This window comes from Nerophis ophidion, linkage group LG06 (assembly GCF_033978795.1).
Source record: "Nerophis ophidion isolate RoL-2023_Sa linkage group LG06, RoL_Noph_v1.0, whole genome shotgun sequence".
Taxonomy (NCBI): domain Eukaryota; kingdom Metazoa; phylum Chordata; class Actinopteri; order Syngnathiformes; family Syngnathidae; genus Nerophis; species Nerophis ophidion.
Window position 1 is genome coordinate 34,122,496 of NC_084616.1, and position 12,757 is coordinate 34,135,252.

The 12,757-nt window shown below is 39.8% G+C and overlaps 1 protein-coding gene and 1 long non-coding RNA gene across 3 annotated transcripts in view; one reads left to right on the plus strand and one right to left on the minus strand.

The window, feature by feature from the left end:
• The window catches only part of LOC133554576 (differentially expressed in FDCP 6 homolog), a 31,523-nt gene that overhangs the window by 9,348 nt on the left and 9,418 nt on the right, over window positions 1–12,757 (plus strand). Inside the window, exons 2-5 of the mRNA XM_061903500.1 lie at window positions 6,034–6,174; window positions 6,260–6,445; window positions 9,500–9,727; window positions 9,835–9,981. Coding sequence (XP_061759484.1) covers window positions 6,034–6,174; window positions 6,260–6,445; window positions 9,500–9,727; window positions 9,835–9,981 — 702 coding nt within the window. The remainder of the gene's footprint in view (window positions 1–6,033; window positions 6,175–6,259; window positions 6,446–9,499; window positions 9,728–9,834; window positions 9,982–12,757) is intronic.
• Window positions 1–12,757, minus strand: part of LOC133554578 (uncharacterized) — a 28,791-nt gene that overhangs the window by 2,125 nt on the left and 13,909 nt on the right. The window lies entirely within an intron of this gene.

Sequence of the window (12,757 nt, forward strand, 5' to 3'; positions counted from 1 at the left end):
AACCTGACTAGCTTGTCCTGACATGTTTGGAGTCTAGATTTGAGAGTTTTGGAGGTGCTGGGGTACCAGGAGGTGCATGTGTAATCGAAAAAGGGTTGAATAGGAGTTCCCGCTAGAATCTTCATGGTACTTTTGTTGACCAAAGAGGAGATTCTGTCAAGCAATCTTGTTTGTTGGTTGACCTTTTTGATTACAAGCCTGACTGATAATGGAAGGCTAGCAGCAGTCTGGCTGATGGTGAAAGGCTAGCAGTCAGGCCGATGGTGGAAGGTTAGCTGCAGTCAGGCTGATGATGGAAGGCTTGCTGCAGGAAGGTCGTTGGTGGAAGGTGAGCAGACAGGTCAATGGTGGAAGGCTAGCAGCCAGGCCGATGGTGGAAGGCTAGCTGCAGGAAGGTTGATGGTGGAAGGCAGAGGTGGGTAGTAACGCGCTACATTTACTCCGTTACATCTACTTGAGTAACTTTTGGGATAAATTGTACTTCTAAGAGTAGTTTTAATGCAACATACTTTTACTTGAGTATATTTATAGAGAAGAAATGCTACTTTTGCTTCGCTCCGTATATCTACATTCAACTTGCTACTCGCTACTGATTTTTATCGATCTTTTAATGCACACTTTGTTTTGTTTCGTCAGACAGACCTTCAAAGTAGGATCTATCACATGCCTGCGTTTCACCAATCAAATGCAGTCACTGGTGACGTTTGACTCCGTTTCACCAATCAAATGCAGTCACTGGTGACGTTTGACTCCGTTTCACCAATGAAACAGAGCCAGGCGGTGACATGATTAACTACACACTTTTTTTTTTTACAAATCTTTATTTATAAATTTCAACATTTACAAACATCCATCCATCCTAAACAGTTGAAAATAATCAAAGTAAGTACTAAAACAGTACAAAAAAGTATAAAAAACCATACAAAACAGCGCCAGGGGATTGTAAATTTAAAGTAACTAAGATAGAATGCAAAAAATATATATATATTAAAATAAACAAAGTGCACAGCCAATCTCAGTAAATAACTTAAATTTCGAACACAGCATCATCGTTTTCACAACTTTTTGGTTGTTAGAGGTAGAGTGCACCATGAATTGATTAACGTTGAAAAACTTATTTGGGAGTTACCATTTAGTGGTCAATTGTGTTACGTTTGGAACGCATACTGAATGCGCAAGTTGCCACCCCAAGATGCTGCACTACTCGGACAAGCAGGATTGCAGGTAGGAGCTTGTTTTAATATAAAAATGACAAAAGAACACTGACAAAAGGCAAAGAAACGGCGTGCCTACGCACGGGACGCTAAATGCTAATGGTTAGCAAGCATCGAGTTCAAAGTCCAAGAGTATCGACGTGCAGAGAGCACGCGAAGCTAAGACATGACAGACGTAACCGTTGCATAGAGCAAACAAAATATCCATGAAGAACACAGGTAGCAGGCAGGCTTAAATACTCAAACAATAATCAAAAACAGGTGTGCGTCAGAAAGTCAGTGCAGGTGAAGCAAATGAAGTCGCCATGGTGACAAATACAAACAAGGAAGTGTACACAAAACTCAGGGAACGGAAGAGCTCAAAAATAATTAGAAAACACACAAAACGACTCAAGAACAAAACTATGTCCGATCCAGGAGGCGGATCGTGACATTACCCCCCCTTTAAGGGACGGATCCCAGATGTCCCAAAAAACAAATATACGGAGAACCCCCGCTCACCCCCCTCCACAACGAGACAGTCCAAAAGTGAAGGGAGGGCGGAGGGAGGACATGGTGGAGGGTCGCCAAGTCCTGTGTCCCCGAATCCACCGAGGACACGACAGGTGGCGGCGGCGGGTGGAACACCGCTGCCGCAGAAGTCTTGGCGGCCGACCTTGTAGAGAATGTGTCCTTCGAGGAGGACGCCCAGGGTACGGCCACACCTGTGGCCGACGTGGAGGTGGATGCGTCGGAGCGGACCTGGCTGCAGCAGACGAAGGTGCGGGGGCTGCAGCCGAAGCAGGCACTGATGCAGGTGCTGATGCCGGCCGAGGAGCAGGTGCTGATGCCAACAGAGGAGCAGGTGCTGATGCCAACAGAGGAGCAGGTGCTGATGCCCGCCGAGGAGCAGGTGCTGATGCCGGCAGAGGAGCAGGTGCTGATGCCGGCAGAGGAGCAGGTGCTGATGCCAGTAGAGAAGCAGGTGCTGATGCCGGTAGAGGAGCAGGTGCTGATGCGTGATCCAGACTAGGTCTAGGACTACAACTGTGATTATGATTAGAGCAGTGATTACGACTATGACTTGGGCTGAGACTACGATCATGACTTGGACTACGACTGGGACTAGTAGTCAGACTGGGACTTGGGCAAGGACTACGACTAGAAGTCAAACTAGGACTTGGGCAAGGACTTGGGCAAGGACTAGGACTAGGAGTCAAACTAGAACTCGGGCAAGGACTTGGGCAAGGACTAGGAGTCAAATTAGGACTACGACTACGACAAGCACTACGACTACGACTAGAACTAGAAATATAACTAGGGGTCAAACTATGACTCAAACTACAACACAAACTACGACTTCGACTAGAACTACGACTAGGACTTGAACTGGGAATATAGCTACGACTACGACTAGGACTTGGATAAGAACAGAGACAAGGACTTGGACTAGCACTAAGACTAGGACTGGGACTAGAACTGATACTCGGAACAGGACTCGGACCAGGACTCGGACTACACGTCAGTCTACAAGTCGGTCTACGAGTCGGATCAGGAGTCGGTCTACAGGTCGGACTAGATGTCGAACAAGGACTAAAATTTGGGCAAGGACTAAGGCTTGGACTAGGACTACGAATTTGGGCTGAACACCGGTGGAGGAAGTCTAGCTGGGGGTTGCGGCTTAACAGAACAAAACACCGGTGGAGGAGGTCTAGTAGGTCGTTGTGGCTTAACAGGGAGGAACACCGGTGGAGGAGGTCTAATTGGCGGTAGCGGTTTAACAGGGGGAACACCGGTGGAGGAGGTCTAATTGGAGGTTGCAGTTCAAAGGGGGGGAACACCGGTGGAGGAGGTCTAGCAGTACGCTGCGGTTTAGTGGGTCGCAGCTGTGCTACCTCCGCAGCACAGCTACTAGCTCTAACCCCCCCTCAAGACGCGGATCCCAGACGCGCTCCCCGTGGCCAGAGACTGACCTTAAGGGTGGGAGGTGGGAGGTCAGAAAGGGGTAGACTGGGTGGGAGGAAAAGTTACTGGGGGGAAACTTGGGAAACGTAACGCTGAAGATGTTTAAATTTAGAAAAAAAATTATCAAATGGGTTAACGTCCGGATCAAAAGATTGTGTGGGTGGCTTGGAAGGGTAATTAACCGCGTCTAAAACAAATTCCTGGGTTGTGACGTCATCCCAAGTGGGCGGGACATTGTTAACACGGGGAGGTGACTGGTACAGACTAAGCTTGTAATTAACAATATTGTCCTTGTAGAGTCTCTTAATAAAGTACAAGTCCTTAGGGGATAAGTGAGGAAAATCAGTATCGAAAAATTCCTCATCACTGCTATCGTCAAAAAATGGTTGTGACGAGGTATCTAAAAAAAAATCCTTGGTTATGTCATAGGGGGGCGTTAGTGGAATGACATCACCGTGATTGATCGGAGAAGCGGAGGTTTGCTCTGGCCTAACAGCGCTGTCAGAAGAGTGTATAGTAACGGGAGAAAGAAACAGACGACCAACCCTCAGGAAAGAGTTCCGGGCTGTAGTTGGCGAGCCCTTGTCCGGAGATGGAGTCATTGTGGCTAGGTGAGGCGAAGGCTCCAGGAAGTCCCAAGCGAGGTGACGAGATGCTGGATGTTTTCTGTTACGTTTGGAACGCATACTGAATGCGCAAATTGCCACCGCAAGATGCTGCAGGACTGAGACAAGGCAGGATTGCAGGTAGGAGCTTGTTTTAATATAAAAATGACAAAAGAACACTGACAAAAGGCAAAGAAACAGCGTGCCTACGCACGGGAAGCTAAATGCTAATGGTTAGCAAGCATCGAGTTCAAAGTCCAAGAGTATCGACGTGAAGAGCGCACGCGAAGCTAAGACATGACTTAGCAAGGTAAAAACAAAGGCAGAATAACAAACGTGTCCGTTACATAGAGCAAATTAAAAATCCAGGACGAACACAGGTGGCTGGCAGGCTTGAATACTCAAACAATAATCAAAAACAGGTGTGCGTCAGAAAGTCAGTGCAGGTGGAGCAAATGAAGTCCCCATGGCAACAAATACAAACAAGGAAGTGTACACACAACTCAGGGAACGGAAGAGTCCAAAAATAATTAGAAAACACACAAAAGGACTCAAGAACAAAACTATGTCCGATCCGGGAGGCGGATCGTGACACAATTGTACGGAATATGTACTGAACTGTGCAATCTACTAATAAAAGTTTCAATCAATCAAGTGTTTTAATGTAAATCTTTTTTAAAGGCACAAAAAACAGGTCGGGTATTGAGAAACATACATTTATGAATATAAAACTTAGCAAATAATATAACGAGGTTGCAAAGATAAAATTCATTTTCAAATGTTTTTTCAATGCAGTGTAAAACGAAATATATATTATTGAATGTATATTATTGTTTTAGTTGCTTAAGAGATATTCCTGGCTCTGAATTTGTTCGTTGCTATTTTTATGTTTTTGTGCACTACTTGTAGCCTTCATCATTAAACGAACAGGTTACTATCAGTAACTCAGTACTTGAGTAGTTTTTTTACAACATACTTTTTACTTTTACTCAAGTAAATATTTGGGTGAATATTCCTTACTTTTACTTGAGTAATACATCTCTAAAGTAAAAGTACTCTTACTTTAGTAAAATATCTGGCTACTCTACTTGTGGACGGCTAGCAGACGGGTCCATGGTGGAAGGCTAGCAGGCAGGCCGATGGTGGAAGGCTAGCTGCAGGAAGGTCGATAGTGGAAGACTAGCAGACAGGCCGATGGTGGAAGACTATTTGCTGTCAGGCAGATGGTGGAAGACTAGCTGCAGGCAGGCACGTTGAGGTACCACTGTACAAAAACTTGGAATGTCAATTATAAAATTATTTCGCTTTGACATTCAACAAAATGCCTTTTCAAATGTGTTAGCTCAATGTTAATTTACTTTTGAAAATCTCATTTACGTGCTAGTCGGTGATTGAATTTCTGAAAATAAAGGACACAAATGATACAGGAATTCAGCGTGGCTAGGTAGGAAATGACATATATCAGAATCTTGAAATGGTCATATTTAGAGAATTCATACTCAATTTGACATTTCTCAGGACCATTTGCTACACCAAACTTTGCCACAGCACAAACTCTATACTATAGTTTATAATAGATTTTTATAGTCAATGAAACTATAGCAGCAGATAACGAGGATACTCTAACTGGTGTGCTTGCTTGCAAATGTTGCTTTCAAATAAACGCTGAGTGGACTTGAGATAAGTGTTAACTGTTAACAGGTTTTGAGCAAATTAATTTCGTGTGTTCAATTTAAAAAAAATGGTCCTAGTGTGTAACATTCTGATAATTTAAGTACATTTGTGTCCATATTTGGGGTCTTTAAAAAAAAAAAAAATTTATGCAAGCAAGTAATAACCTGTGATTAATCATGATTATGAAAATGTAAAAGTGTGATTAAACTGATCTTAAAAATGTTCATTCAACAGCACTAATAAAACACATGAATACTTACAGGCAAACACTTTCTAAAGCTCAACAGGAAACAGGACAAACATATTTAACATCTTGATGGTAGTAACTACAAACAGTGGAAAGTGACACATATACCCATGTTAGTATAATGAAATATTTTTTGAGGATCACCTTAAAACTCTGTACATGCACTTATTCTGAGGTATGTTTTTTTTTGCTTGTTATTTAACTTCTGATAATGTTGTTTTTTCCTTTGAATGATTTCACGTCAGTGCAATTTATTCATGGTTTATTTATTTCAATGTGTCTCTGCTCCTGTTTTCTACTGCGTTTGTTGTCATCCTTGATTAAACGAGTTAACATGGTGATTTTTCAGGTGTTATCACACAACCTCTGCACTGTTTTGTGCATCCCACATGACCCGGTGGCTTTGGAGGAGCACTTCAGGGATGATGACGACGGCCCAGTCTCCAGTCAGGGTTATATGCCCTACCTCAACAAATATATCTTGGATAAGGTGATTTTTTTTCTTTAAAAAAATAAAAAGTACATTTTGAGTCCGAGTCATGGATGCTGTACTGAAAATTTGTTTTTTTACTCAGGTAGTACAAGGCTCCTTTAACAAGGAACATGTAGATGAGCTGTGTTGGACCCTCACAGCAAAGAAAAACTACAAACCGGACAGAAGTTCAAACACTGTTCTGCCAGAGCAGGATGCATTTCGGCTATGGTGCCTTTTTAACTTTCTGTCTGAGGACAAGTACCCTTTAGTTATGGTCCCTGATGAGGTTGGTTTAAAATATTTACTTTTAATTGATGGTGAATGGATACCAAATAGTGTAGAGGAAACAAGCTATGTGTTAACTATGTGTTAAAAACCATAGAGACATACAAAAGGTTATTGAATTTGTCCAATACAATACACTACTGTACTTTAACATTGCTTCTTCAAAAAAAAAAAAAATACAATAATTACTGTGATTTTAATATATATTTATTTAAAAAATAAGTACAGAGAAAAATGAATAAATATATAATTAGGAGAACTACAAGAAAAATACTAAAAGCCAACAAAAACACTCCCATCTCTACATACGCTTAATAGGACAGTCCTCCTAATTGTACTCATTTCACAAGTAGAGATGGCATGCTTAACTATACTTGCTGCATATGTATATATATGTATATATATATATATATATATATATATATATATATATATATATATATATATATATATAGGTGTTTCATGAGGGGTTCCCTCAATGATTGAGGGAACCCCTCATGAAACAGTTCTGTAGAGATGAAGTAGTCTTGTGATTTTTCCCACACCTACATATTGCGCTCTACCACGGTATCGAGCACTATTCTCTGGATAATCCAATCAAGATATATATATATATATATATATATATATATATATATATATATATATATATATATATATATATATATATATATATATATATATAAGGGGTGTGGGAAAAAATCTATTCGAATACGAATCGAATCATTTACGTTGTATGATTCAGAATCGATTCTCATTTTTAAAAAAATCAAATTTTTTAAATTTATTTATTTATTTATTTATTTATTTATTTTATCAATCCAACTAACCATTACAAAGCAATACCATAACAATGCAATTCCAATTCCAAAACTAAACCTGACCCAGTAACACTCAGAACTGCAATAAACAGAGCAATTGAGAGGAGACACAAACACGACACAGAACAAACCAAAAGTAGTGAAACGAAAATGAATATTATCAACAACAGTATCAATATTAGTTATAATTTCAGCATAGCAGTGATTAAAAATCCCTCATTGACATTATCATTACACATTTATAAAAAAAAAAAAAAAGTGTCACAGTGGCTTACACCTGCATCGCATCTCATAAGCTTGACAACACACTGTGTCCAATATTTTCACAAAGATAAAATAAGTCACATTTTTGGTTCGTTTAATAGTTAAAACAAATTTATCTTATTGCAATATGTTGATAAAATATTGTCCTTTACAATTATAAAAGCTTTTCTTTTTTTAAATCTTTTACTCTGCTAGCATGTCAGCAGACTGGGGTGGATCCTGCTGAAATCCTATGTATTGAATGAATACAGAATTGTTTTGTATCGGAAAAATATCGTTTTTGAATGGAGAATCGAATCGAATCGAAAAAAATCGATATATTATAGAATCGTGACCCCAAGAATCGATTATGAATCAAATCGTGGGACACCCAAAGATTCACCGCCCTAATATATATATATATATATATATATATATATATATATATATATATATATATATATATATATATATATATATATATATATATATGTATGTACAGTATATGTATACTGTATATGTAAACATTATATATACATAGTATACATGAATATACACATGTATACATACTATACATGTTCACACGTAAACATTGTACATACATAAATTACAATATTGACCACCATTCTATTTATATACAGTCATCTTTATCAATGATTTTATTACAGAAATCTTCCAGATATAACTTTTTAAATGTGTCAATGTTATTGCTATTAGTAAATGTTAATTTTTCCATTGATAATATCTGTGTCACTGCTGTTTTGTAGGAGTATTTTATATTAGGTGCTGCTGTCTCTTTCCAAGTCTTCGTATATGTTTATTTTGTTGCAGTCATTCTAAATAAGTTAAGTTTCAGTTTGTCCTTCATATTTATGCGAAGCATATTTTTCTTTTTGGACATTCCATAATAATGTTTACATCATATTTGTCACCTTTCTATTGACCTCTAATATTTCTAGTTTTTGCGGGCTGTATAAAATGACTTGCCGAGCCAGATTTAGCCCCTGGGCCTTTAGTTTGATAGCTGTGATGTACAGTATGTTTAACACACAAGAAAGTTGTCTTACTAGACTATGCTCTCTTCGTTCAATGCTAGAAGTGTTTACAGTAATCTATGTTGTCAATATACATATTTATCCATGTATCTAGTCAAATGTCAACAAACCAATTTTTAAGACCACAGAAGACATTTCAAACCACAAGCAATGAAATGTTGAAAACAAGCAAGCTGTCTGAGACCAGAAAATGTTATAAATAATTCCATAAAAACAAAGAACTTTCATCTTTCATCTTTGTTTCCACTCGCCCAGTGGCATACGTACGTACTGTAGATACACTTTACCGTATGAAAATGTTACTTGGGTATATTTAGCTATGTGGATGTCTTAGGTGATACTGTTCCTGTTGTTTGTTGAAATAAGAAGGCAGTAATCTGTAAAATAAATATGTCACACTTAGGATCATTTACAACCACTAACTATCACACCCTGACTGAAATCTTGTTCCTTGCCGGCATGGAATACACAGGATCTTTTTATGCTGCCATTTGACTCCTGTCTCACTTTCATAGTCATGTTTTGGTTTCCTGTCTAGTATTTTCTACGAAGACACTTCCAAGAAAAGGGTTTACATTTTAGGGGAAAGTAGTTTATTTCAAATTGATCAAAAGTTGCTGTTGAAACTGGGAATGAAGTACAGCTGTTAAAACGTGAAATACAATGCTACTACTGATTTCGCATCTATTTTATTTAATGCAGATTTGAAAACTAATATCAAAGTCAGAGTGACATTTAAGTCATGTGGTTTCAAAATGTCTCACAGTGAGCCTTCCTTTTGAGAACATACAGTTTGGGGACGGCCTGCCCTCCTAGCTCATCTCTGGAAAAAAAATATTTTCTCAATATGTCGTTTACTCTCATGGTAGTGAAAATGTTAGATGTACACAATGAAATGAATCATATTTCATCCATCTATTAATACCTCTACCTCAGTTGGAGTACCTACTGAAGAAGATCTGCTCAGCGATGAGTACTGAGCCCAACTGTGTTGAATTGGAGGACTTCTTCTCCCAAGATGCAGTGCAACAGAGAGGCATCACTGTCTGGATTTTTCTGGAGATGATGGACGCAGGAAAGATAGCTCAAGGAATGGATAGGGCAGCCATCAGTATGGGTATAGAAGAAGTATACAGGGAGATAGTTGGTGATGTCCTGAAAGAGGTAGGAGGCCAAAGTGTGTGGTCTACTTTCCTGACAGGGTCTACTTTGTGCCCTGACAGCATGTGTGTGTGTGTGTGTGTGTGTGTGTGTCGTTGGGGTGAATGCAGGGTTATCTGTGGAAGAAAGGCCAACTTAGGAGAAACTGGAAGGAGCGCTGGTTTACGCTGAGGCCGAGCAACCTGTCCTACTACACCACGGAGGACCGCAAGGAGTGCCAGGGCAAAATCCCTCTGGATGGGAATTGCTGTGTGGAGGTAAACTACACTTTTCAGTAGCATGACTTTTTGTACACGTTTTCCACATACGACGATAAACCTAAGGTTAGGTACTCCTCAATAACAATCATAACAGGTTTTATTCATAGGTGCCTTTCAAGACAGAGCGGGCAGAAAGTAGGGGTTGTGGGTAAGAGAAGACCCTGTGAAGTTTCTAGCATATGGGGGTGATGTGATTTGCAGAAGGGGACCAATTTTAATAGCACCTCTTAACTTACCTGAGAGATGGACCATACACTTAAGAACAAAAAATTATCAGAGATTATTTAGGAACATGCTGAATTTAAGTAATTTATGAGTGAACCAGGGTTTGGTGAAAGAGTTGGGCTTGGCTTGAATGTCATGTATTTCATCCCAAATTTCCTTCAAAAAATACAGCTGGGATAGGCTCCAGGGACAGACAGTAAAAAATGGATGGATGGATGGAAATAAACATGTGGAAGGATTTGTCAGATATGTAACCAATGGGGCTTCACGGTGGAAGAGGGGTTAGTGCGTCTGCCTCACAATACGAAGTTCCTGCAGTCCTGGGTTCAAATCCAGGCTCGGGATCTTTCTGTGTGGAGTTTGCAGGTTCTCCCCATGAATGCGTGGGTTCCCTCCGGGTACTCCGTCTTTTTCCCACTTCAAAAGACATGCACCTGGGGATAGGTTGATTGTCAACACTAAATTGGCCCTAGTGTGTGAATGTTGTCTGTCTATCTGTGTTGGCCCTGCGATGAGGTGGCGACTTGTCCAGGGTGTACCCAGCCTTCCCCCCGATTGTAGCTGAGATAGGCGCCAGCGCCCCCCGTGACCCCAAAAAAGGGAATAAGCGGTAGAAAATGGATGGATGGATGTAACCAATGAAGATGAGAAGACATAAAACAGAACCCTGGGGAATACCATTAGAAGCTGATGATATAGTTTGACCATTTTCACAACTTCCCCTATCTAGCGCAAGCAAAACATAACTCATGCCAGGAACAAAGATTCTGAGCAATCATCTTTTAACTTATCGGGAGGAAGCAACCATAAACACGACGGTAGCAATCAGAAGCCATTAACATATTTTTTTAGGGACTTGTTAAATTTTTGTAATTTCTAAGTGTGGATTTGAGCTAAATAGGGGAATTGTGAATAAGGATTTGATGTCTCGGACCCTAGTTCTCAAATGGGGTTTCTGCTACCCATTTGGACACATGAAGGCTACATTACTTGAGACTTAAGAAAAATAGAACTAAAGATTATGAATTGATTTGTATTTTAATTTTAAGAACACATGAGTGCACTTTAATTTGATAACTATCTTATGGGAACAACGCTTTTGTTGTGCGCTGTGCAAGACAGCTGAGAAGAATCCCAGGATGCAGACCAATGGTAAGTTAAATAGTTATTTAATAACGAACAGTACTCACAAGTCTTTACAAAATATTACTTTGCAAAAAGGGGGGAAAAACATAATGAGCACAGTGGGGGAAAATAGAACTACTAACAAAAAAAGTTAAAGTACCAATGATGTTGCGATCTGCTGCTCAGATCTACACTATTTATTTTTCTACTTTGTATATTTCTCCAACTCCTTATTTCCTGTTTGCCTTGTCACCATGGTCACTCATCAGTCCACCTGCTAGTCTCGCCCCGCACACCTGCTACTAATTTTCACCCTCCTATTTAAGCTCGCCTTTTCTTATCACTCATTCTCGGATCCTAATTTGCCTATGTGCTAGAGTGACGACGCTCATCTTTCATTCGTATGTATTTTCTCGCTAGCTCTTACGCTAAGCCACTTTATATTCCAGCTTTCATGCTGAATGTTTTTGTTTACTCTTTTGTGTCCTCGTACCAAGTTTTAGTTTTCCTTGTGTTTATCCTAGCTTTCACGCTAGCGTCTTTTGTTTACCTTTTCTCTTCACACCAGTGTTTTTGTTTCTAGCCTTTTTATTATTTAATAAATACCTTATATCTTACCTTTGCTGTGTTCTGCTTCGACGCATCCTCGGGAAAACAATACCGGCATTACCATGCCGAAGAAGAGTCTTCACAAATGATAGTCACACACACACTAGATGTGGTGAAATGTGTCCTCTGCATTCGACCCATCCCCTTGTTCACCCCCCGGGAATAATTTTTGGTGATTTTACCCCCATTTCCAACCCTTGATGCTGAGTGCCAAGCAAGGAGGAAATGGGTCCCATTTTTTTTAATCTTTGGTATGAAGCTATTCAACAAACATGCAAAAAGTGATAGCAAAATATAAAATAACTACATGGCACTGGGAATAAACACTAAACTAACGGGTGCAGCAGAACAACAACTATACAGGCATGACAGACCAGGAAGACAAGATATTTGCAAAGTGCCAGCTGATTATCAGGATACACTTAAGTAGGCCCAGGCTAATTGGTTTCAGAGGGATCATGTCCTGCAACTCCGCCCACCAGGCAAAAAACTGAATCTGGGCTGAAAGAAGCACCAAGCAGTAAATGATACAAAACAAGATAAAACTAGACCATAAAAAGTAACAAAAAGTAAAAACCAAAAAGTGGCAGCATAGCTGACAGCTTTCTTTTTATTTGTGTTTACAAATACATTTATTATTTTTATTCAAACAGGAGCACATCAAATGTGTCAGGCTGGCCCCTGACAGTTTGTGTGTGTTCTAGTTTCTCCTCTGTGTGTAGTATTTCCTGTCTTTTGTTTCCTGTCAGCGCTCTTATTTTGTCTGTTTCCTGTTTTTTTTCCCTGAGCGCTGTTTCCCCTCAGCTGCGGCTGA